This window comes from Dama dama, chromosome 22, assembly GCF_033118175.1.
Source record: "Dama dama isolate Ldn47 chromosome 22, ASM3311817v1, whole genome shotgun sequence".
NCBI lineage: Eukaryota > Metazoa > Chordata > Mammalia > Artiodactyla > Cervidae > Dama > Dama dama.
In genome coordinates, this window is record NC_083702.1 from 57610659 (window position 1) to 57638501 (window position 27843).

The 27843-nt window shown below is 36.8% G+C and overlaps 1 protein-coding gene across 2 annotated transcripts in view; it reads right to left on the reverse strand.

Moving 5' to 3' along the window:
• Window positions 1–467: 467 nt before the first annotated feature.
• Window positions 468–27843, reverse strand: part of NEDD1 (NEDD1 gamma-tubulin ring complex targeting factor) — a 44636-nt gene continuing 17260 nt past the window's right edge. For both annotated transcript variants that reach the window (XM_061125596.1, XM_061125595.1), the window contains 10 exons: window positions 23539–23768; window positions 19912–20113; window positions 19336–19534; window positions 16186–16314; window positions 13541–13588; window positions 12185–12387; window positions 10972–11125; window positions 9901–10057; window positions 2780–2846; window positions 468–2331 (listed from right to left, as the gene is read on the reverse strand). In XM_061125596.1, coding sequence (XP_060981579.1) covers window positions 2227–2331; window positions 2780–2846; window positions 9901–10057; window positions 10972–11125; window positions 12185–12387; window positions 13541–13588; window positions 16186–16314; window positions 19336–19534; window positions 19912–20113; window positions 23539–23768 — 1494 coding nt within the window. In that variant the 3' untranslated portion in view covers window positions 468–2226. The remainder of the gene's footprint in view (window positions 2332–2779; window positions 2847–9900; window positions 10058–10971; window positions 11126–12184; window positions 12388–13540; window positions 13589–16185; window positions 16315–19335; window positions 19535–19911; window positions 20114–23538; window positions 23769–27843) is intronic.

The following is a 27843-nucleotide window of genomic DNA, read 5'->3' on the forward strand; positions in this document are numbered from 1 at the left end:
TAAATAGTCTGCTACCCTTTAAAGATAATTTAAAATAAGGGGGGGAAAGGCTTTATATTTGTTAACATATTTACCATTTTTGTTGCTCTTCATTCCTTTGCATAGAAGCAGATTTCTATCTGGTACTTTTAATGTTTCCTGTAGGGCAAAAGTTAGCTTGTGATAAATTCTTTCAACCTTTCTAGGTCTGAAGAAGTTTTACTTTTAATTTTTAAAGATATTTTCTCTAGGTAAAGAATTCCAAGTTGAGTTTATTTTTAAAACTTCAGTATTTGAAAACTCGAATTTCAAGTATTTTGTGTCTTTTTAAAATTTGGTTGCATTGTGTAAATCTAATCTCTATTATTCTATTTTGGCTAGAGGCTAAAATTCAATTTCTGATTTCCCATTTTTACCATTTAAAATTTAACTTTTTTTACTTACTTAGCTTTTAAATTCCATGACAAAAAATGTTTCATCTATATGCATAAGGTTACCAAAATTATTTTATTTATCTAACTTCTTTTAATATACATTATGTGCATTTACAGAAAAAGGCAATATGAAAATATTAACGGATAATGCAAAACACACTTTTATGTCTTCTAAATCTGTTTGATAATGATATGCGGTAAAACTTGTTACAAGCCATAATGCTTTCATTACCTGTCCGGAAAGAGAGATTATCTTAGCGTCCCTTTATGCTTTGCGTGCTAGGTCACTCCAGTGTCTCCAGCTCTCTGCGACCCTATGGACTGCCGTCTGCCAGGCTCCTCTGTCCCGGGAATTCTCCAGGCAAGAATACTGCAATGCGTTGCCCTGCCCTCCTTCAGAGGATCTCCCTGCTCATGGACTGAACCTGGGTCTCATGTCTCCTGAACTGGGAGGTGGGTTCTTCAGCACTGGTGCCATCAGGGAAGCTCCCTTATGCTTTAATACAAATGTATTCCACTAAGACAAAGTAATTTATTTCTTGAAGTAATTATTAGTACTTTACACTTACTAAATATATCCTTAAAATCTTTCATCACCTAGAAGGAAGAAGTTAGTAATCCAGCTAGACTTCTTTTTTATTTTAGTAAATACTTTCATCTCAAAAGTTAAAATTGAGCAGGAGTGCTATATACAAGGTATAGTTTAAATCTTTGGGACAAGAGACTACAAGAGGCAAATAAGCCAGCGGCCCTCTTAATCTTATACCACTAAAAATGTAGATCACAGCATGCAACATTCCCTTATTGTCAAAGAGGTGTAAATTCTTTTGACAATTAACCTTCCTGTTTTTTTAAAAAAATTTTTATTTATTTTATAGTGGGTCAATAATATAAAAATATTACATACAGCACAGAAAAGGATTAAAGAAAGTTAATGATATTAAACCACAGAACAAAATAAACCACACCTCATTTGGGAGAAGAAAAAATGGACTAATACTGTAATACTTAGTATAATATGAAATTTTCACTGATTACTAAGCTGATTCATAGTGACTAAAACATTATAGTATACATTTTATGCTGTTAATTAATGAGATAATCAGCAGATACGCAGTTCTGATTGAGTCTTATAAACCCTTAAAAGTTTTCATAGGTAAAATTAACTACAAAATATCAATCAGAGTAGTGATCAGTTAGAAGTATAAAAGAGTAATGCAATAGATATAATGTGATCTGTGCAATTCAAAATCTGAAAATTTTCTTATCAAATGTACAAGTAATAAATAATAGTTATACTTGACTTAACCAAGTTAACAAAATAATTACTAACCAACTTTGTGTTTTATTAGTCAATTGCTTAGAAACACAAAACACCAATTAAACTTACTTTCTCCATAAAAATAGAAGGTATATCACACTCTTTAATCATCAAACATCCAAAAAAATTTGGAAGGCAACTGTCAACCAAAAATATTATGTTTAGAAAGGATGATTAAAAAACATACATAACCTATTTTTTTGCACAATTTTTTCATGAAAAAGGGCACTTAGTGTATAGCCAAAGCTTCCATAAAATAAAGACTCTGTTGGCTTTCCTCTTAGGCAGATGACATAGTGTACAGTTTTTAATACAAAAATATAAATATGTTTGACAGAAAAGATGAAATAGTGATTGGTATAAAATCCCATCACCCTTTTACTGAAAAAAATTTTTTCTCCCAGAGGTTATGAAAACAATACTGATTTCATGTAGTTCTGTGTTGTCAGAACCTTCCCCAAATTACAAAACATCAAAGTATTCACTGAAATTTCAAAAGTGTGCCCGCAGTCTTTTGTTTTCTTCTCGTAGTCTTTCAATTTCTGCCACTAAACCTTCATTCACTGAGTATCTTTCCAACAAAGAATGCATTTCATTCTAGAAAAGGGGGAAAAAAATTTTTTTTCAAATTACTGGCATTTCACATTTATTTGACATTGTTTTACACATTTTTAGCTATCATTTTTCTCATGTTCGATTAACTAAGTAATTTTTTTCTCAATTTAACCACCCTTACTACTTTGCTAATATAAATGAAAGAGCACTGGTAAAATTTACATATTTGGAAAGCTTACATTTGCACATTTGGAAAGGTGTTTGCTTACTTACTGCCCCCCAAAAAAAAAACTAGCTGTGAAAAAGTAGCCTTAACTATCACAGGTTATAAAGAAGAGTGACTAGTTAAAATCTATTTTATTTACTAAATTTCTAAAACACTCTTTATTTCTTAGCAATTAGGTATAACTAAGTAAGAATACATCACCCTTTCATGGACTTTTTAGATCCACAGCTATGCACACTTACAATAAAACATGTCAATACATACCAATTGCATATGAAACTGTTTAATCATCTCCACTTGCAAATTCACAATGTCCCTATGGCATGCTTCTCTAGGGGAGAACATATAATGTTTATTAGAATTAGAGCAGTTTTACCAATTCTAGAATCACTCAAGAAAATGACTATACTCTTATTATTTCACATTACTGTTAACAGTTATTATAATAATAGTAAAGATACCACTGCACCTAGTATTTATTTACTGTGTGCTAGTCTCTGTGTCTCATACTTAGATGTAAGAACTCATTTACTCTTCACAACGAGGTAGAATTACCACCTCTATTTTACCCATGTAACTGAGTCACAGAGAAGTTATAACTCAACCAAAGTCACACAACTAGTACATGTTACAGCTAGGATATAAACCCAGCTGTCTACCTCCGGAACTCTCATTACACTACATTCCTTAATACAGAAATCATCATTAAGGAAAGACACAGGTTTATGTTACAGTGAAATACAGATAATGCTCTAGGTTACAATGTTTTAACTATTATCAACATTTAAGCTATTAAAAAAAAAAAAAAACTTCCAGCAGAATGCAAAGATCCTAATTATAACAGAGGTTTACTCAAGAAAATGCAATTAAGTCATGCCTGCAAAACCATAAGAGTGGGAATTCCCAGATGGCCCAGTGGTTAGGGCTCTGGGCTTTCACTTCCATGGCTAGGGTTCAACCCCTGGTCGGGGAACTAAGATCCCACAAGCCACATGGCATGGCCAAAAAGAAAGAGAAGACATAAAAGTTATGAAATGTAATAATAAAAGGAATATCTGTGTGTCACTGCCACAGAAATTATGGGCTAGAACATAATGAAAATCACAGACGCTTCCTGTGGTGCTGCTCACTTCACTCCTGGGAGAAGTCCAAGAAAGAAGTCACTATTCCCTGGAATTTGTCAGAGCAAAGAAATGTTTTTTAAAATATATATGTGTGTATTTATGTATTTTTGCATAACATAGAATCTGTAGTCAATGTATTTTTGTTATGCTTGCTTTTGAGCATTACAAAAAGGGTACCATATCCTATGTAGTCCTGAGTAGTGTACAGTTACAAATAATCCAGTATCATGTTTTCAAGGTCATATTCTATTTATAATTCATTGATCTGTACTAGTGTACATTCTTCTGTCAAATTGAGCTATTTATAAGTGTTTATTATTAAAATGTTGTTATAAACAATAATGTATCTGTCTTCCAACCCACATGTGCCAGTTTCTGTAGATAATATATCCAAGATATGCTGAGTCACAGGTATGATGGAAAGATACACTGTTCAGACTTACAAAATAATACAAATTATTTTCCAAAGTGGTAGTATCAATGGACATGCTCATCATCAGAATAAAAAGAGTTCCTCTAGCTCTACATCCACACCAAGACTTGGTGTTGCCAGACTTTACAACTGTGTTTCCATCTACTGGGTATGAAATGGTAACCAATTGCATTTTCAGTTCTCTGGTTAATTTGCAGGGTTGAGCAACTTTACCTATGTTCATATACTATTCTTCAGTGAAATGCTTGTCTAAGTCTTTAAACTGTTGTTCTATTGAATGTCTTTTTAAAAGAAATTATTCATAACGGTTCTTTACATAATCTGATCCTCTATTGGCTATATGAGCACTGCAGATATCTTTTGTCTTTTCATTTTATTAATGGTGTCCTGGATGAACACTTCCTACTGACATTCTCAAATTTACTAACCTACTATTAATGTAAATTTACCAATCTATTTTTATAGGTAGTGTACCCTCTTATATTTAAGTAACTTGCTAAACCTGAAGTCATATATAAATTCTCCTACAATGCCTAAACTTCTTCCATTTAAACTTCTACTCTGTATGGAACTGATTTTTTAAATAGCACGGAACAGGGATCTATACATTTCCTCTGTGATATATCACATTTCCACACATACATAGGCTTCTTTGGGATACATTTGATTCCTTTGCAAAATCTGTCCACTCTGTGCTAATGCTACACTACTTTAATTATAGCTTATCTATCTGACAAACTAGTCCCCTTCAACCTTATTCTTTTCTGGTGCCTTGGTTATTCTCAGATCTTCCTTTTTTCATATACATTTTGGAATTATCTCATCATCTTCTTCCAAAAAGCCCAGTTGGGATTTGATTGGAATTGCGTTCAACCTTATAGACCAATTTAAAAGAACTGACGGCTCACAACATCTTCCCATGTTTGTTAGTGCTAACACATTTTTAAATGTTCTTCTACACAGATCTTTACCATCCTTAGATTTATTCCCAAGTATCTTATTCTTTCTATTGCAACAATGACAAGTACTTTTTAAAAAGTTTCTCTCCTGTTTTTAGCTATGACAAATGCTGTATTAAAAACACAAAGAAACAGAAACAAGAGGTGAAGGCGCCACAGAACCACTGAGGCAGCCAGGACCGGTAGCCCTGCTGCTGCTGCTGCTAAGTCATTTCAGTTGTGTCCGACTCTGCGCTACCGTAAACAAGGGGATCTACTAGGTAAGCTCCACAACTACGTCTGCTCACCTCTGGGGGTGAGCTGATTCCACAGTGTGGGGAAGGGAGACTGGGAGGGAACGCAGTGGCCCAGAGTCTGAGACAGTCTCACTGGGCTGGGGAGTATTAGAATTCAGAGCTCCCAAGGCAGTCAGAGCTGCAAGGTTTCTGGGCAGGGGGTACCAGTAGAAAGTAAACCTGAAACTGTGCAATTTCCCCCTCAAGACATCTTTGACTCCTAAGTTGTGCCTGTACTGAGGTTAGATGGCAGGAAACCAAACATAAACTGGCCCCTAAAGAGAAGAAAAGGATTTGGGAGGCCTTGTGATGCTTTAGAATTGGAGGTTAAAGTTCAGGACCCACCAAGATTAAAAACCAGAAACAAACTAAAAATCCAGGAAGCGATTTGCTTGCCAGAGGAAACATAAATCTTGAAAGACAACAGAAGTAAACCTGCAGACTTCTGCCTAGGATGCAAGCTCTCCAACTCTAATAATGAGCACAAGCCAGATAACCTATAAAATCATACATTCGAAAACAAATTCAACTTTGAGAGTACAAAGAAATCTAAGTGAATTTAAATCCAGAAAATGGTGAGTCCCTCCAAAAGAAGAGAGACCCACAATTGTTTTCATCCTTGACAACAGCAGTGAGGTAAGAAAGCTGCCACTGACAGGGTAAGGAGAACTAGATGAAACTTCTCTAGATTTTTAAAGGCCAAGTGAAGACTGCCGCGAGTTTAGAATCCCAAGGAATCCCAGCCAAATATAAAGTCTCCATTCACTCAACAACTTTTCACCACAGGCCTTCACTGAATGCTCTATAAAAATTAGGGGCAAAGCAGGAAGGCTGAAAGAGCGCCCCCCTGGGGCACAGAGCCTGGTGAAGACTTAGGGCAGCAGAGGGGAACTGAGTGACCCCCCTGAAGCATGAAGGCCCTCACGGAAAAGGTTGCCTCCGGGCTGAGGGTGAGCAGCTAGCAGAGAGCCCCATCTGCACCTTGTTCTAAGGTCTGGCTGGCAAGACATACTAAAGGCTGAAGTAAGAGCAGCTAAATTTACAGAAATCCTCTGAGTCATTCCAGGCCCTCAGTGGGTGTCTAAGCAGAGGCTGCCTATGGGTGATGGAGGGGAAGAAGAGTGGACAGGGGCCCCTAGCCGCCCTCACGCCCTAGGTATGGGCACACAACGCAAGCTGAAAGCTGAAGGCAGGACAGTGATTTCTTTCTAAATTTGCCCCAGCGTAACTTCTCCCTTTCTGTCTTTTCAACACTGCTTTGTTCCACATCATCTTATCCAGATATTAGCTGGATCCAGACAATTCTGCTCTTTTTTTCCCCACAGACACATTCCTGAAATAGCTCATATTTTTAAAAACAATGTATGGAAAATAATAGGACCAGATTTTTTTAAATGTGGCATATGCATAAACGGAATATTATTCAGCCTTAAAACAGAAAGAAGTTGTGACATGTGGCAACACAGGTGAACCTGGAGGACACGATGCTAAGTGAGATAAGTCAGACACAGAGACACAAAGACTGCATAGTCCATGTGCATGAGAAGTCTAATAAAATAGTCACCAGATAGCTAAGAAAACTCATGGAAGCAAGGAACAGGATTGTGGGTGTTGGGGCTGGGGAGAAAGGGAAACAGGGAGATGCTAACTGATGAACAGAAAATTTCAGTTACACAAAATGAGTAAGTTCAAGAGGCCTGCTGTTCAACACGTGTGTACAGTTAGCAATACCATTACACTATACACTTGAAATTCCAAGAGAGCAGATCTCATAGTAAGTATTCTTACCATAACACTGAGAAAGAAAAAAAAAGAAAAGAAAATAACAGAATTTAAAGGAAAAGGACTCTGAAAGATCACTCAAAATCTATATAAACTTTGTAACCAGAGCGCTAACAATTAAATCCTAATAAAATACTGGCACAGCTTAAATACTGAATAATCAAAGATTTTACCCTAATAAAAGTGAGGATTACTTGATAAAAGGGGAAAGAAGATAAGAGGAAGGACTGGGGCTCTCAAGCATGAAGTCAAAAATAAAATGCCCAAAGATGGGGGGAAAAAAATCACAAAATAAGCACTTCCTAACACACAGCACATAGCCTAACCAAATTAAGAGGAAGGGAAGAGAAAGAGATGGACATAAATCGGTGGCTTGCAGCCTCCACCTGTGTTCATGTTCTTTGTTTTGGTAGCTGTTACATGAACCAACTAAACTTCCTCATCATACTGTCATCACTGCCCTATTTACAAATGAGTTACTTCACATCAAAGAAACACACATCATAGCAGGACACACTATATATGTCTTTGTGGGCAGATCACCTGTTTTTGTATCCTCAGTACCAATACATACGAGACACATTATAAATGTCAAAATGATACCAGAAAAATGAACAACACAATCAAAAAGTGGGCAAAAGAACTAAACAGACATTTCTCCAAAGAAGACATAACAGATGGCTAATAAACACATGAAAAGATGCTCAATATCACTCATTATCAGAGAAATGCAAATCAAAACTACAATGAGGTATCATCTCATGCTGGTCAGAATGGCCACTATCAAAGTCTACAAACAATAAATACTGGAGAGAGTGTGGAGAAAAAGGAACCCTCTTACACTGTTGGTGGGAATGCAAATTAGTACAGCCACTATGGAGAACAGTGTGGAGATTTCGTTAAAAAAACTGGAAACAAGTGCCATACCTAGCATCCCACTGCTGGGCATACACACTGAGGAAACCAGACATGAAAGAGACACGTGTACCCCAATGTTCATCGCAGCACTGCTTACAATAGCCAGGACATGGAAGCAACCTAGATGTCCATCGGCAGATGAATGGATAGGAAGCTGTGGTACATATACACCATGGAATATTATTCAGCTATAAAAAGGAACACATTTAAGTCCGTTCTGATGAGGTGGATGAAACTGGAGCCTATTATACAGAGTGAAGTAAGTAGAAAGAGAAACAACAATACAGTCTATTAACACATATATATGGAATTTAGAAAGACGGTAACAACGACCCTATATGCAAGACAGCAAGAGACACAGATGTAAAGAACAGACTTTGGGACTCTGTGGGATAAGGCAAGGATGGGATGGTTTGAGAGAATAGCATTGAAACATGTATATTACCACATGTAAAATAGATGACCAGTGCAAGTTCGATGCATGAAGCAGGATACTCAAAGCCAGTGCTCTGGGACAACCCAGAGGGATGTAGGTAGGGAGGGAGGTAGGAGGGGCTTTCAGGATGGGGGGACACATGTGCACCCATGGCTGATTCATGTTGCTGCTGCTGCTGCTAAGTTGCTTCAGTCATGTCCAACTGTGCAACCCCATAGATGTCAGCCCACCAAGCACCCCCGTCCCTGGGATTCTCCAGGCAAGAATACTGGAGTGGGTTGCCATTTCCTTCTCCAATGCATGCATGCATGCTAAGTCGCTTCAGTCCTGTCCGACTCTGTATGACCCCATGGACAGCAGCCCACCAGGCTCCTCTGTCCACAGAATTCTCTAGGCAAGAGTACTGGAGTGGGTTGCCATTTCCTCCTCTGGGATTCATGTTGTTGTATGGCAAAAACCACCACGATACTGTAAAGTAATTATCCTCCAATTTAAATTAATTAATTTAAAAAGTCAAAATGATTATTTTTCTTTAAAAATATAGTTAACATTTAAATTTTTTTCAAAACATTTTTAACATTAAAAAGAAACATGTAACAACAAAAATTGCACATCTTCTCCAACATTCTTGCTCATGACATTCCAAATCTGAGCAAGAGTACTAAGTAAGTAAGGGTCAGAAAGGGGAAAAAAAAAAACATGAAAAGAGCTTTCAAAATTTATTGAGAAGACACGTAAAAGGAACCAACACTCTAGAACATTCTTCCAATCTTCAAAATTCAGAATGAGAAGACAAGGGCAGATCCAGGCAAGAACTTCTTAAAATTATGTGTTAATAATTTTCTGTGTGTGAGTTGCTCAGTTGTGTCCAACTCTCTGCGATCCCATCCACTGTAGCCCACCAGGCTCCTCTGTCCATGAAATTCTCTAAGCAAGAGTACTGGAGTGGGCAGCCGTTCCCTTCTCCAGGGGATCTTCCTGATCCAGGGATCGAACCTGGGTCTCCTGTGTTGGGGTCAGATTCTTTACCGTCTGAGCGACCAGGTATATTCTGACACATTCTATTTGAAAATATTCAGAATTCCTTTAAAAATATCTTTCTCTACCACATTACCGCACATAGCATAGTTAACAGGTGGTCTATAAATATTGTAGGAATCCTATTTGAGCCTATCAGAATCTGTCCACATTTTAATGATAAAAAAATTCACAATGGCAGCCAGCCACTACACTGTCAAGTCCTCTAATAACTGCCCCAAGGAAACGTGCCTTTTCCTAGCTGATATAAACTAAATTCAGCACTTAAAGATTCACAAAGCTCATCATGTCTTCTACGTTTCTACAGATCCCAGAACCTAGGCAAAAGTAGTAACCACCACCATTGCTCATAGTTACGGTTTTACACCTAACAAAAAAAGCTAGTCAAAGTCTAGATAGAAAGAGTAATTTCCCAATTACCTAAAGTCATCCAGGGTTTCCTGTATCATGTTCTGAATAAAACGGATCTGAACAGATGACAACGGTGCATTTGGCCGACTATTTCCAATGGTATCAACGATTTTTTCTGATAGTGAACTAGCAACTCCAGCAGTAACAGAGGATGCTATCTTTGGATCTGAAACAAAAATTTGAGAAAATATTAATAGTCAACTTGGACTAAGAGACATCAAACACTTCTACATATGATTTAGCATGAGAAAGCCTAAAAAACTGGCAAACCCCGTTCCCCCCCCCCCCCAAAAAAAAACAGTGCTCCTATGACATTTAGAAAAATTCACTGTCTGGAATACAAGTCTTAGAAACTTTCTATGACATTATTTCTAATAGTCATTCATATATATATATATATATATATATATATATATATATATATATATATATATATATATATATATAAATTGCCAACTGCCTAATGCAATAACATCTGACAGAGGAATTAAGTCTTAAAGGATCTCTGAACCATTTTCTCTTACAAAAAATGAATGTGACAAGCTGCTGGATGAACCAAGACTATTAGAAATAAACAGAAGGGACACAGGAGCAAAGTAGTTCTCAGGCAAAGCCCTAGAGTTTAAGCTAATGCAATATATCCACAGAAACCTCAAAATACAGGTATTTATATAAAACAGCTTCTCATCGCTAAACCTAATATTGCTTTAAATGTGACCAAGTTTTTAGGGTCTCTGCCATGAACTCTATATAGACAGAATTTTAATATGGAAAAAGAAAAAGACATTTTCAGGTAGTTAATGACCCTATATTATATTCCTATCTGTACCACAGTAGACAAGACACTTACATATTGGATTGAAAATGAAATTCATACCCAAAGAGTACCAAATTAATCTGGTTGAATTTAACCCTTCATTTTATTGTCTTCTAGTAAGAGAGTCATGCACTAGAGAAGTGACACAAATTTTAAATTCCTTTAACTTTTTCATCTGTGATCAATGTCAACTTATCCTTTACAAGTTAAATAATGGGAGTTTTCAACTTAACACTCAAACATCAGAAGTTTTATGTACTTACTTGGAGTTGAGGATCCATTGCCTGGAGGTTCATTTATTAACTGGGCTTCAATTTCTTTTTCTGGCTTTTCAAATTTCTCAGGGCTTCTTGTTTGGTTAGATGATGGAGAGGCATTTAGATTTCCAGTTTCAGCACCGGAGATCAACTTTGCAAACTTCACATTTAAAATAAATAATTAATATATAAATTCTGGTTTTATCCAAAGGACCTACTGTACAGCACAGGGAACCCTGCTCAATGTTATGTGGCAGCCTGGATGGGGGGGAGCCTGGGGGAGAATGGACACACGTATGTGGATGGCTGAGTCCCTTTGCTGTTCACCTGAAACTATCACAGCACTGCTTGTTAACTGGCTATGAATACAAAATAAAAAGTTAAAAAAATTCTGGTTTTATCCATATTACCCATATAATTTGTATCTACTTTTCTCTATTTTTCCCCAGTAAACAGGGTCAGAAAAAGGAAGACTAGAAAGGAATCTTGAAGGAGAAAAGAAAATGTTGCTAGGGCTATGGCAAAATAATTAACTTTACTAATCAAAAACAATTTTGATGATTTTGATGATGACAAGGAAAAACTTATTTACTAAGAATCTGCTGTTGAATATCATTTAAGATGGCAATCACAGGCCAAAAAATAAATAAAAAATAAATCCCCAAACTCTCATGTGATAACTAGTCAGGAATATTTGAAAAATAAGTCAAAAAATTTTCATATTTCTTAAATATCTTTTCAATACCATTCTAAAAGATAAATATGAAATAGACATACTAAACAATAGACCCTATTAGATTACAGCAGAAGGTAATGATGATGAATCACATTCTCAGCACCGTCAATTTGCTCTAAGACTTAGGGTAAAGAACCACCAACTCAGTGCTTTGTGCTGCAATGAAAATACATTCTAAAAGAATTCAGGGATAAAATATTCTTACAGACAGTTAAATCAAGTATCTTGTCTTAGGGAAAAAAACAATGTAAGATTATACCTGCTGTTACCTCCAACATATCCAAAGACAGATTTCAAAAGTGTTCTTCAGTTTCTAACATGTGACATCAAGATTTAAGAATATTTTCCACCTAGTAAGTGCACAGCACTGTCAATAATTAGGACATATCCAGTGGCAGCTGCCTGCTTTCTAGTGATGAGATGCATTATACTTGCTAGTAATAAACACACGCAGTGAGTTCAATATCATTTACAGGCAGATACCTGCTTGAAGGAGTCTTTAGATTCCTGTTTTCCCAGATACATTTTCTTAGATTCAGCTGTCAGATCATGATTTTCATTTTCTTCTTTCCCAGGAGACCCCATAAAGACATTAAGAGGACTAGAATGCAATACTGAAGTGCTTGAAACTACTGGATTTTTTCTTGGAGGAAACACTGAGTTCAATTGTGGTAGAAAGTCAAGGCCTGAAAAAGAAAAGAAAAAAGCCAGCACTTACATGGACTGTCCCCCAGTCTTGGATATTTAAGAAGAGCACTTAACATAATAGATATTTTAACAGAATAGGAAGACATGGGATCTGGATTCAGTAGACAAGTTCACTTGTCAGCTCTACCCCTTACTTCATTTGAGTTTTTGGGGTAAAGTTGTAAAACTCTTTGTGACTGTTTAAGTGATCTTATGAATGATGATATCCACTGCCCTAAAAGATGAGGTATAAAAGAGATACTGTATGTGAAGATATGCTGAAAACTGCAAAGCATGATGACTGTTTTAATTGATAAAACTGTCAATTTGGTATGTATCTGTGGTGGATCTTGGTAGACAGCCTCTAAGATGGCTCCTCAAGAACCGTGCCTCCTCCCAAGGATCCACAGCCTCATACAGTCACCTCCCTTAGAATGTGGGTTGGACCTAGGAACTTGCTTCTAACAAAGAGCTTATAGCAAAAGTGGTGGACCTCGCTTCCAAGGTTAAGTTACAAACACACCGTGGCGTCCATCTTTTTAAAAATATTTCATTTATTTACTTTTGGCCGTGCCGGGTCTTCATTACTGCACATGTGCTTCTCACTGCAGCGGCCTCTCGTGCTGAGGTGTACAGACAGGCTCTAAGGCATGGGCTTCAGTAGCTGTGGTGCACGGGCTTAGATGCTCCGCGGTATGTGCAATCATCTTGGACCAGGGATCGAGCCTGTGACGCCTGCACTGGCAGGCAGATTCTGAACCACTGGACCACTAGGGAAGTCCTTAGCTTCCATCCTGACTGCCCTCTCCGTCTCACACCAGCTCTGAGTGAAGTCAGCTGCTGTGCTGTCAGCTGCCCACATGAGGAAGGACTGGTATCTTTAGCCGACAGCCACATGAGTGAATTTGGAAGCAGATCCTTGCCCAGTCATACTCTGAGATGACAGCAGTCCTGTTGACACCCGAGTTAAAGCATGGTGAGATACCTGAAACCAAAGGCATCCAGCTAAGCCATGCTTGGATTCTTAATCCACAATTATGAGATGATAAATATTCTTTTAAGCTTCAAAATGATGGGGTAATTTGTTACACAGAAGTAGGTAACACAAAATCACTTTTAAGGTTGATAAAACCACTTCTCAATGGTTCTTACCATCTCCTTTGCCTATGGACTCATCACCTCCTTTGTTAACTACAGCATCTATAATAAAATTAGAAAATAAAATTTTTAAAAAAATGCAAAAAGAAGCCATGGCAATTTAGGCTTCCTATCCATTCCCTAAAGAGTTCAGAGACTAATGATTTTATGAAGAAAAATCTAAATGAAGGTAAAGCTAGTACTCCTAAAAATTCTCTTTTCGTTCTTTTACCTTCATGCATGGTAGCAAATATGAAAAGATAATTCTATGGTATAGAGTCATTTAATGAGACAGCAAGGTATACTAGAAAAAGCACTGGAGAAGGCTCCAAAGACCTGTAATCCAGGTCTGCCTATATCACTTAACAGCTTTGTAACCTTGGACAAGACCAACTATGCTTCAGTTTCTACACTTATATCATGGGGACAATGCCCTGACCACCTCAGAAAACTGTTTTAAGGATCAACTGAAATAATGTAAAAATATTTTGCAAACAATACAATGTTAATTAAAAATTAAGGTTTTATTAACATCTTTTCAATGACAGAATATGTTTAAGAATATTTCAATACTGTAATATTATTCAGTTATGAATTAACAACCAAAAACTGCTTATCTCAATTTTAATGAATTAACATAAAAATGGGGAAAGGTCACTTAAAAATTCCCCAGAAGTGCAAATGGCCAATGAATTATCATACGTGATTATCACACGAGTAGGACTTTCATCTATAACTCCATTCATTCATATCTCTGTCTGCATGTGTGTATTACATCTAGTAATCATACTAGAAGGAAATGGCAACCCACTCCAGTGTTCTTGCCTGGAGAATCCCAGGGACAGGGGAGCCTGGTGGGCTGCTGTCTGTGGGGTCGCAAAGGGTCGGACACGACTGAAGCGACTTAGCAGCAGCAGCAGCAGCAATCATACAACACACATTTTTAGAAGTTACTCATTTTTTCCTAACAAAAGCAAAGGTATTATTTAAAAGATGAAGAAACTGAGGCACAAAAAGATGAAGCCTTTTACCTAAGTAGTATTGACTCTTAGAGATTAAAATTCAAACCTCTTGACAGTGAAAACCAGTACTATAGTATCAACATTTTTTCTTATTAATATCAAACTCTAATAAATGGAAGGGCATATGGCTCAAATTCTAATCATATCTTTTTTAAATAGCAAAAGCAATTAAAAGGGAGTTTATATCCTGTACTTTACCATCAAACACCGTTAAAGAAGATTTTATTTGTAACTCAAATACTTCCAAAAAACCCCTTCAATTAAAAAATTAAATTCAAATAAAAAATCACTCCAGTGATTCTCATAAACAAAGATCCCCAGTTGGGTACTAAACTCCAAAACCTTTCTGATCTCCAGCCCAAGCCACTTCTACCTGCTTTGCCCGCATCTTTCCTCTCCTTACCCCTCAACTATGTAGTATGACCGCTCTTCACTCTGAAAGAAAGGAATCCTTCCTCTTTTATTAGACAGAAGTAGGAATTTGGGCAATTTAAGGAGTCATTTTCAAGCCAGGGTAAGGTAGAAGACACAATAATCCTGTACCATTACATATATATTTATCCTTTCCACTTGTGAAATTAGTTGAAGAAAATTTTGAAAGACAATGTTAAAGTAAAAAATTAAATTTTATAAGATCATGAGTGGATATAATAAATTAAACACCCTGATGCTGCTGACATTTAGATTCACTCCTGTTTTTTATTATTATAAATAAACAGCAAACACAAATCTCTGAGGGTTTCTCTGAACATCTTTTAAGGTAAACTTATAGAAATGGAATTAACAGGACGAAAAGTATGAATATTTACGTCTGCCAAATTGTCCTCTAGAAATTTACCCCATACTGTTGATAAAACTGCTGTTAGTAGTGAGACTATCCCATTAAAGAAAACAGTATGAACATTAGCACCAAAAAAAGTACAGCCAAACCATGTGCCTAGTTCATAGAGAGTGAACAACAGTGATGCATAATGTTTCTATTTAAAAACTGGCAGAGGTTTTTTTGTTTCATTTTTTAGGTTTATTTCTTTTCAATGGCAATGCCTACTAGTGATGTGGGGAGAGGAAAGAGGGAGTGAGTGAGTGAGTGTGTATGTGTGTGTGTGAACACCTACTAGCTATGGAGAGTGAATGAGTGTGTGTGTGTGTTGAGGGTACTTTCATACACAGTTAGTGTAAAAGATGAGGCAATCTAACCCCCAGCCATATTTCTCCATGAAAACCCTTAATACCAGTTACTAATAATCAAAGGAACATTTTTTTTTTTTTAATGTTAGGAAGATATTTTCTGTCTATCAAAATATCCAAGATTTGGGGCAGACTTTCTTAGAAATAAATACAAGTAAAAGACTGTCTGTGGAGGCAGAATTTCCTGCAAGAAACTTCAGTGGAAATTAAAAATGCTAACTTGAGAGCTATTTGTTTGGTTCCCATGTGTAAACTATTAGCATATATTTTAGAAAGATAACATTTGAAATCTCAGGGCAAAGGGAAAGATACCACCTCAGGGACTGAGAAAATCAGCAACTGTCATGAATAGCATGAGACTGAAGCTATTATCCCCATCTTTTAGCCAGAATAAAAACGTTATGGCCACCAGAGCAAGAGAACATGATCCTCTGATGTGAATAGACTTACCGTCTCTGACAGGTGAGAACATGTCACCTAAACTACTTTTTCCAGAATCATCAAAGCTGGAGAAATCCTGATTTTTCCCACTCTCCGTTTCCTTTGATAAAGTATCGGTGTTTATGCTTCGAGGCAGACCTTATAGAAATTGGATATAAAAATAAGTTATTATATGTAAATAAGTTTATCATGAGAAGCTAGAAACTAAAAACTAATGTCTTACCTATATCATTGGTAATACCACAAATAAACAATAGCTCAGTTAACCATCATTTTCATGGAATGAAGGGCTCCTCAAAAGCAACTAACTTATTTATATAACACCATTTTTTAAATCCATTTTGATAGAACTTTTCTAAGTACTTTATGTATTTTTCTTACACAAAGTATACTGAGCACAGCTTACTGTTAGTGACTGACTCAGGGTCATTTACAATGATTAAAAAATGTCTCTAAGGCAGATAGTACAACACCAAATACACAGCAGTATTCAAATGTTAGTTCCCTTTCCCAACATGCAGTGAATTTCGGATCTCTTCTTTTCCCTTCTTTATCTTTTTCTTCACTAACAGTGGGAACCTCACACTGCTCTTAGCATTACTGACCTTAAAGGCCTTCAGTAATCTTAGGACAGCTTCTGGACAGGAAGGAAACCAAACTCATAAAGAACAGTACAGTAGACTAATAATAGAGACACGCAGCTATGCAGAAAGTTTGCTTTCTCTCTAAATAAGACTTTAGGGCAGGGACGTTTTAAGAGGAATTCTGCAGGCTCAGTAACCTCTTGCTCATTTCTGGGTCAAGGACTGAGTTCTAGAGAATCAAGAACTTTGATGAAAGTTTGGCACTTGAATCGGTAGCATATTTCTGTCCTTGTTTTTAAAGGTGTTTTATTTGCCATCTTGGTCTCAAATGAAACCTGAAAAAGCCTGGGATAAAAACAAAGATTCGCTCTGTTCAAAATATTAAAAAATGTCCAAGCCTGGTTAATGAAATAAACCTAACTAATAGTAAGCTCACAGAAAGTTAAAATATGACCAAACATTTATCACCATCACTGAAGGGTGTTTATACCAAGAGTACAAACGGTTATACAGAGGAAATTTCCTCTCCTTTTTCTAGGTCCTTAACATGTTTGAATGAGTAACTCTAGCCTCTGGAGCTTTATGAAATAGAAGCTTGGTATCATTAGAAAATACTGTGAAAGTATAATTTTTCACTTCTTCAATGGCTGTTTCCTACTGAAAAAGAGCAACAGCAACAAGCCTGCAGAGGTTGTTTTCAATAACTAAATTAGGACACCTTCAGTAGAAAGCCATATGAACTTTTTTCAAATTTTAAACTTATTTTACATGATGCTTAAAGTAATAGTAACAATAATGATCGTAATGACAATACTTACAACATTATAATTCATTGGGTGCCTACATCCACCAGGCACTTTTGATAATTTTCACAATAACTCTAAATGTTAAATATTATCTATGGAAGAGAAAAATGAGACTAACGAGTGGTTTAGAAAACTGCCTAGCGTCATCCAGGTAGGAAGGTGACAGTCCTAAGACCGAAGCCTAATATATTCTCAATGCTTCAGAGGAGAGTAAAAACGTATACCTGTGTGTGTGAGCTGAGAGAGGGAAGATGATGAAGCAAATGTGGCAGAGTTTACAAAACGGTGAATCTGCTAAAGGACATACCAGAGCCCAAGAGTTCTTTTCAGTGTTATTCAAACTTTTCTGTAAGTCTGCGCTTCTTTTAAAATAAAATTAATAAAACAAACTTCTAACTCCTTGGGAATACACAGTAAGCATTCATTTTGCCAGAAACTGCTAATCAGCCAAGAATTATCATTAAATAATGCCCCGCAGACCCAAGTCTAGAACATCAAATTAGTGTTGCCATTGTTACATATAACCTTCCTTATTAAAAATTAAATGAAAGACACTGAGACTTCAACAAGATTACAATAAATGACAAAAATCTTTATTTTGTTTAATTTTTGAAAATCATGAATAAAATAGTAATTTTGAAAAATGCCAGTTCTCATAATATAGTTAATGCAACATTTATTCTTTTAAAGAGACAGCAATAGTATTCATTCCTACAAGTTCTTAAATAAGAAACTTATTATTTTCTATATAATTTGTAATGATTTTTATGTAAGGATGATACAGATATTCACAGAAAATTTATAGTGAATATACTTACTATTTGTTTAAAAAACCTATTCCACACTATTAAAAATAACAAATTAAAGTTTTGCTTATACTTGGAAATAGTAAACTCATAATAAATTGAAAAAGCACCACCAAGTATTTGTATTCAAGTTAAGTACTTATCCTGAAAATCAAAAAAGACATGAGTACGTTCAATTCTGATAAGAGTACTTTGGGGACATACTGGTATATCATGCAGACTTTAAAAAAATATGTTGAAAGTTGACAGTATAGCATGATTTCTTAAAATAAAAACAAAAAGCCTTTCAGGAATTTAGGGAATTATTTATTGTAGGTGAAGAGTATTTTCTACAAGAAGTATGGGGAAGCTTATCACCACATTATACCTTTACAAAGTCTAAATGAACTCTCACTTAAGAACTGATAAGATTATCAGAATAGAAATTATTTAAAAATTGCAACATTTTCATTCCCTTTTATTTAACAAATGACAAATTTACTGCTTAATTCGTGCCAGGCACTATTCAGCACTTAAATATATTCATTTCACCACCTGATTTACTTTCCATTTTGAAATATGAAGTAAAAGAGCCATTAATAGCTTTTTTTTAACTAAGAGATCAAATCATAATGAAAGCATCAAAGTTTCATATTCTCTATTGATTCAGCTAAAGATGCAATGAAAAGTCATCTAGTTCATAGCAGTACTTCTGAATGGGCATTATTCTGCTTTTAAGATAATATTTCTTAAAACAGAAGTTCAGCTAAACAGAATAAGTGAAGAGTCTTTCATTAATTTTTTTTTAAAAAGTTAGAGCTAAAGTGGAACTTATCACTTTTTCAATTTTCACTATCTACTAATAATTTTACCCAAGTCCTCAAGTGAATTAAAATTCTAGGTTCTTGAGAAAAGTGATAACGACATTCACTTGGGGAGGATACAGGATGGGAACTCCAAGGACTATATATAAGCAACAGTTACCTGCTTTGTCTTGAGGAGCACCTGCTGTTCCCTTTCCCACAGCGGCTACCGTGGGCTGGGGCAGAACTGTGGCAAGGGATGTGGTGGCTGCTTCTCTGACCACTCCAGGATTCTGGGCTCCTCCTCCACCGGCGCTCACATTAACAGTGCGTTTGTTCACAGCTGTGGGCTTATTTGAACAGCCCTTATTCAAACCTGACTGAAATGTAATGGAATATGTAAAAAGCTCAGGTTTCTAATGCTCCATACTATACATTAATATTTTATAAATTCCCTATTCATCTGAAAAATATTTTTTTCCCCTTAGAAATCTTAAGCTCGCTGATGAATGTGAGTGTCCCTCTGAACCATAAAAGCCTTTTATAGTTTTAAAGACGGTGAATTATGAAAAGTACAAATAAATAAAGTTTTAAAACTAAGTATCAAAAGGATTTATACTAAAATTATTATAAATGCTTTGATATGAATGATTATGAAGCAAAAGTACACTGTGTATAATTGACAACATATGACTTCTATACTCTGATCCAGATTTATTTAGTACAATCAAAAAATGCTGAAAAGAAAATATCTTACCTTAGAAAGAACAGTGGAGTACTGAAATGCTATACACTGCACAGATGTCTTATGTGCACTGATGGTTTTAATTGGTGATTTCAGCATCCTTAAATCATATTGATATATTTTCCCACGGGAGGATCCAATAGCCAAAGTGGCTCCATCAGGCATGAAATCCACTGCAGTCAGAGGAGCATCAGCCACTAAAGTTTTCACGAGCCTTTGGAAAGGACAGCAAAGTATATATAGACATGTGGATGTACTCATTTAAGCCTGTACAACATACAAATAACTGTAAACAAAAACCAAAGTTACTTGGAATTCAGCAAAGTTATTTACTTAGAATACCCATCTCAAATACCTGCTTAAAGTAGAAGTTTAGAATTAGACCTAGAGACATTTCTAATATAAGGAACTGCTAAGCACTCCATCCTATTTTTCTATTCACATCTAACAGATACATTCTATACTTTCTAGAAACAGGACCTATTTCTTGAGTAATTATTATTTTGGCAGTGAATATGACTCCACAAGTAAGGGCTCTATAGCCTCAGGGTTCTGGAGAAGGGAATGGCAACCCACTCCAGCATTCTTGCCTGGAGAATTCCATGGACAGAGGAGCCTGGTGGGCTATAGTTCTTGGGGTCACAGAGTCAGACATGACTGAGCAAATAACACACATAAACACACAACCTCAGGGCTAAGCAGGCTGTAAGTATCTCCTTCCATTTAGGGACCTGCTTGGGCCTCAAGAGGACTGTGACCTTTGACAAGGAAGCAGCTGCTACTTTGCTCTTAGTTCTGCATCTCTTAACCCAAAAGCTAGAACTCATGAGGCTTAACTGCTGGAAGCTAAGCTGAGCTCCTTGCTGGGGTGTCTGGTATATGAGAGGAATGGCTTACTGTTAGGGTTCTCAGTAAATTAGCTCAAAATAACAGAATAACAAAGAATAAGGAAAAAGATACAAAAAGAAGAGTGAAATAGGTAACAGTCAACTTTAAAAGGAGGCTTACAGTAGGTCCTTCCCTAGTAGGATTAACACATCATTTCCACTTCTCTCCTCATGATCTTCAAATACTGGTAGATGTCTTGAATATACCTCCAGCACTCCTGAAGCCTTTTTTTGTTTGTTTGTTTAAGCTAACCAAGCACATTTATAACCTAAGAAGGACAAGAAGGCAAAACAGCCCTAGCTACTCAGAGAATCACATACCCTTTAACGCTATATTAGGGGTTCTCAACTGGGGGTAATTTTGCTACCTTTGCTAATTTGAGGAGTATTATTAACATCTATTAGGTGGGTGCAAGCATAACTGTGGTTTCAGACTGTGACTTTTAAGTCATTATAACTAGGCTCAAACACATCTTTTTTTAATTAAAATAGGAACCGTTACAATCAACACATTTTGCCAACAACAAATAACATAAAAATCCATGTTTCAGGATTCAACGAACTCTTGGAAAGCAATTTCTGCATCCTGCTGGTTGTGGAAGCGTTTTCCCTGCAAAAAGTTGTCGAGATGATTGAAGAAGTGGTAGTCAGTAGGCAAGAGGTCAGGTGAATATGGCGGATGAGGCAAAACTTTGTAGCCCGATTTGTTCAACTTGTGAAGCGTTGGTTGTGTGACGTGTGGTGGGGTGCTGCCATGGAGAATTGGGCCCATCCGTTGACCAATGCTGGCTGCAGGCATTGCAGTTTTCAGTGCATCTCATTGATTTGCTGAGCATACTTCTCAGATGTAATGGTTTCCCTAGGATTCAGAAAGCTGCAGTGGATTTGGACCACCAAATAGTGACCATGACCTTTTTTGGTGCAAGTTTGGCTTTGGGAAATGCTTTGGAGCTTCCTCTTGGTCCAATCACTGAACTGGTCGTCACTGGTTATTGTGTAAAATCCACTCTTCACTGCACATCATTATCCAAACAAGAAATGGTTTGTTGCTGTTGCATAGAGGAAGCGAAGATTCAAAATGATTTTTTTAATTTTCGGTCAGCTCATGAGGCACCCACTTACCAAGCTTTTTCACCTTTCCAATTTGCTTCAAATGTTGAACAATCATAGAACAGTCAACACTAAATTCTTTGGCAACTTCTCAGGTAGCTGTAAAAGGATCAGCGTCAGTGATGCTCTCAGCTGGTCGTTGTCAACTTCTGATGGCTGGCTACTACGCTCCTCAGTCATCAAGGCTCTTGTCTCCTTTGTAAAACTTCTTGAACCACCACTGCACTGTATATTTGTTAGCAGTTCCTGAGCCAAATACATTGCTGATGTTGTGAGTCATCTCTGATGCTTTATGACGCATTTTAAACTTGAATAAGAAAATCACTCAAATTTGCTTTTTGTCTAACATCATTTCCATGTAAAGTGTAAAAGTGTTAGTCACTCAGTCAAGTCCAATTCTTTGCAACCCCATGGACTGTAGCCCACCAGGCTCCTCAGTCCATGGAATTCTCCAGGCAAGAATACTGAAGTGAGTAGCCATTCCCTTCTCCAGGAGACCCTCTCAACCCAGGGATTGAACCCAGGTCTCCTGCATTGCAGGCAGATTCTTTACCACCTGAGCCCCCAAAAAAGTCCAACATCATTTCCATAGTCTAAAATAAATATAAAATAAACAGCAGGGACGTCCCCAGTGGTCTAGTGGCTAAGACACCATGCTCCCAATGCAGGGGGCAGGGTTTTGATCCCTGGTCAGGGAACTAGATCTCACATGCTGCAACTAAGACCCAGCAAAGTCAAATAAATAAATAAATAAAAATAAATAATGGTTTTTAAAAAACAGCAAGTAATAAGTATTAGCAAAAAAAAAAAAAAGTGGTAAATGTGCATTAAAATGATCTATAACATAAGCTCCAAAACTTTGGCGACCTGCTGACGCTGGTAAAGACTGAAGGCAGTAGGAGAAGAGGACAACAGAGGATGAGATGGTTGGATGGCATCACAGACTCAATGGACATGAGTTTGAGCAAACTCCGGGAGGTTGTGAAGGACAGTGAAGATTGGCATGCCACGGTCCATGGGGTTGCAAAGAGTCGGACACAACTGAACGACTGAACGACAGCAACAGTAACACAGCCACATTTATTTAAGAATATATTTCAATGTCAAATGGCAAATTTCAAGTGTAAAACCACAATTACTTTTGCACCAATCTAATAGTAAGTAGGGGCCAGGCTGAATATCCCACAATGCTCAAGACAGCTCCCCACAACCAAGACTTATCCAGCCCCAAATGCCAAGGCTTAGAAACCCTGCTCTAGACACTGAAGTAATTTTAAAGCAAATTAATCATGTTGCTTTAAAAATATACAAATTTAGTTGCATTCTGAAGAGAATAACATGGCATGCATGCTAAAATAAAGATGTGAAATCGTCAACATGCTACCCCTCAACATTCATCACCCAGAAGTACTCTAAAGAACACCCACATCTCATCAAGTTTTTTCTGCACATGGGAAGAAAAAGAGAAAATTTTACCTTGTTAGACAGCAAATGTGTAATCTCTAGACCTTTTATCATTCATCAGAGGTGTGTAATCTCTAGACCTTTTAACATTCATCAGAGGTCTATGCAAATCACAAATATGGCTACTAGTGAAATAATTATTTGTTACTAAATTAAGAAATGAGCATGTTATACTTACTTCTTACTTGAAGTGTCATAGAGAATGATTCTTTTATCCAAGCCCACAGTTACAAATAGCAGTTCATTGACAGGAGAAAAACAGATGCCTGAAGCCGGAGCTTTATGTGTACTGTCAAAGTTATGGTATGGACTCTGACTATGCACATCCCAGAGAGTTACTATTCCATTATCTGAAACACTGCCCAGGAGTGATTTCTTAAATAAGGAGTACTTCAAGTGCCGAACAGACTAGGAAAATAAAAATAAATTCTATGTAATTGTAAGCATACATAAGAACATTTTATATAAGGTATAAATAATGGGCAAATACCAACCATATTATTCACAAGGGATTCAGAACTTCTCTGGTTTATGGCATAACAGGTTTCATAATCAGGACAACCATAAAATCATTTAGTGGGCTATAAGATCCTAATTCTAGCAAGTGAACAGTACTCATGATTTTATTATGTCAGAGCAGAGTTACCTCACTCACCTCTTTTACAGAAGAAAAATACAATATATTGAGGTAAACTATATTAATTCATCAGGATTAGAACATTCCACCTAAATAAAAGACCCAGTCACAGACAGATCATGAATAAGTACAAGGGAACACAGGTAAAGAATAAGTAATAATAGTCTGTATTTGTTTCCAATAAACATTTTTGATATTTGAATATATTTCTTTGAATCCGATGTGCTGGCATTTCAACAGTGGAAGCACAATAAAAAATAAACTAAATATGAAAGGGGTATTGGCAACACTCTAGACTGGGGATGGCCTACCATTCTTTCAAAAGCATTGGCCTGAGGGCAACGCTAGCCTTTCTCTAAAACACTCATCTCTGGAGGTAGTGGAGATTTTTTTCCAGTTTCTGCTGGACAGGAATAAACAAAGATCTAGTTTGAGTAAGCAGGTCTTCTGAGACTGAAAGTGGATGAATTTTATTTACTTTTACTAAAATGTTACTTTCTAACTTGGCTGATACTATCATTTATTGTGTTGAGAATTAAATATTTCACAATCACCTGATTTTTTACATTTAAGCAAAATAAAAGTATAGACATCAATATTAAGCAGAAGCCACAAGATTGGGAAACTAGCCACAAGACACTTTTATTTATAGTCTCAAGGAAAGCAATGAATCATTGAATGAATCATAGTTGGCAGTTATCAGCTACACATACAGGTCCCAGATAAAACTGCCACAGAACAAAAGTCAAACCTGAAGGCTTTTTGTTTGTTCTATCTAATCTAACACACTTCAAAAAAGACTTAAAATTTGAAATTTAGATTCCACTAGCTTTTACATATTAAAAACTCATATTCTACTTCTAAGATGTTTCAAAATAGTAAGTATTAGCCCTCAACAACAACAAAAAATATGTAAGAATAACATAGTCTGTCTAAGGAAACGGAGTATTTGCAACCTGACACCTAAGGTAAGATAATCACTATGCCGTTGCTTAATTGCTAAGTTGTGTCTGACTCTGCAACCACATGGACTGTAGCCCACCAGGCTCCTCTGTCCATGGAATTTCTCAGGCAAGAATACTGGAGTGGGTTGCCATTTCCTTCTCCAGGGGATCTTCCTGGATCAGGGATCAAGCCCTGTCTCCTGCATTAGCAGCAGGATTCTGTCCCGCTGAGCCACAGGGAAGCCTTTTATACACACACAGAGTCTCATAAATATTAATATACACGGTATCCCTTCAACTCCATTCCTCCCTCCTCTTCACTCGCTTGTCTTCTTGCAAGCACCAATCATCTGTCACCTATTTCCATTCTCAGTGGCTTGCTATCTACCCTTCATACCACTGCAGCAATAACTTCTTCAAAGCCAGAAATCTGAACCTAATTCTGTCTTGCCCAAAGTCCTTGTAACTGGAGGACTCTGAGAAGATAGAGGTTACGACCATGGCAGAGTTTTTCAATCTCCCTAAATCCCTCCATTTGTGTGTGGATGTGTGCACAAGCAGGCCTAAGACTGTTATCCTTATAAAGTCCTGCTTTCAAGATTGGCCCTTGGCTGGAGTCTTCAAACTTGGATTTTTGGGGGGTTCCCACCACCCTAACTGAAGACAGTGGCTCACTGACTGATAAAGAGTGGCTCACTGTGCCCAAACTGGCACAAAGTTTGTGCAAAAGATATGGTTGATGACTGAACCATGGATGAACACCTGCTTTCCTTATTAGAAATTGGAATTTCAGTACATGCTAGGCAGAGGATGTCAAGATAACCAGCCTCCAACAAAGTCCCTGGCCAATCAGTCTCTAACAAGCTTCCCCGGTAAACGATGTTCCATACATGCTGTCAGAATTTGATCCTGGAAAAATTAAACACATCTACTCCACTGAGAGAAGACTCGTGGAAGCTCACGCCTGGTTTCCCTGGGCCTTCACCCTGTGCACCTTTTTCCCTTTGCTGATGTGCTTTGCATCCTTCCACTGTAATAAATCATGGCCACGAACACCACCTCTCTGCACTGAGTCCTGTGAGTCCTCCCAGTGCAGCATCAAACCTGGTCTTGGGAATCCCAGCACAGAGCGTGAGTATAATGTGTGAGTGTGTATGTGTTACAGATAGCAAACCAGATAGCAAAACTAAAACCCCATGAACAACATTTACAGTAAAACTAGACCATTTCAGGTGTCCCCATGAGCCCCAAAATACACTAGTAGATCAAACATTTAACAGCCATAGTCCTTCATAGTATTAACATCTGAGCAGGAGGAAGCAGCGGGAAATCACAGGGACTGAGAAAGATTTGAGAACAGGAAGAGCCCCACGTAGCCAAAATGTATCCACGGGAAAGTGTGGTGGCCAATCTGACAATATCAGCTAAACCAGGAATATCCATAGAATCAGCATTAGTAGTTCTGTCCCAGAAGTTTGCAGAAAGGTCTGAAGGGCTAGAACACCCCCAAAACTGTCCAGCCAAGGCATCTCCTTCCCAGGTCAGGGCTCCATACTGAGGAGACACTACTAGCAGTGGAAACAAACCTGAACAGGTTGGAGTCAAGATAGTAGAAGGAGAGTGAAGATTCACATACAAGTCCAGCAGCAGAACAAAACCAAGCTAACTCAGAAGAGTTACCCTCTAAACTCCATCTCTGCTGTAGAGTTGAGGGAAACTGACTTCACAGATGAACCGCAGATAAAGTTATTATGAGGACAAGGAGAACAAGAAAGAAGACATTCTCAACAGATGCCCAAAAAGACAGTAAAATGATATAAGACATTAAAAAAAACAATGTAAGTCAGAATTAGAAAACTCAAAAATGAGGTGTCAGAACTTGGAAAAAAATTAGAAATTTTAATCCTTTTAAAGATGAAGGCTAAAAAAAGGAAAGAAGGCTACACTACATAGCCTTCATTAAATGTATAAGGAATACAGAATGAATAAATATAACAAATATTTATATAACAAATATAACTTAAATATAGGTCAAAAGGAAAGAATTTTTAAAAATTAAAAACAAGGGAAAAAGTTAAAAATGATATGAAAGTAGTAAATCACTGAAGAAGATACAACAAAGAAAAAACAAAGATAAAGAAAATATCAAATACTAAAAACTGTAATTCAAGAAAACTCCCTGAAGGAAAAAAAGATTTGAAATTACATATTAACTGATCATACCATGTACCTAAAAATAGCAATACAGAATAACCAAAACCAGGACACAATCTAGAAGAATTACTGGATTTTAAAGGAAAAAAAAAATCTCTGCACATATAGGAAAAAGAACAAATAACTTATAAGGAAAAAAATACTTAAATTATGATCAGACATTTGAGACCAAAAATGATAAGAGTAACACATTTTAACTCCTCAAGGAAAGAAAATGTGAGCCTGCTACAGAGTTATACTGAAAGAGAATTTTTAATCTCAAAGAAAAAGTCAAAAGCAGAAAACATATACTTACAGAAATAGTATTAACATATGTTATTCATTGTGATTATAAAAATTTGGAAAATACCTAAAGTATAGGATTATCTACATAAACTGGCATCTGAACAGTGGAATATGATACAGCCACTAAAAATTGTAACTGTGAAGACTAGCAATGAGAACACCTAGGACGGAACACTAGGAAGAAAAAGCGGAAGACTGAAACAATGGGGCAGTTATAAATTTATGGAAGGAAGACAGAGCCACACAGATAAACTGCAAGAAAGCATTCTTCCAATCACTTCCTGTTAAAGAAAATTTAGAAGATCAAAATCAAAGGACAAAATAATACTTTAAGAAGCAATATATAAAGATACAGAAGTTTGTTTTACACCAACATGTCAATCACAAAACTGCTCAAAAACAT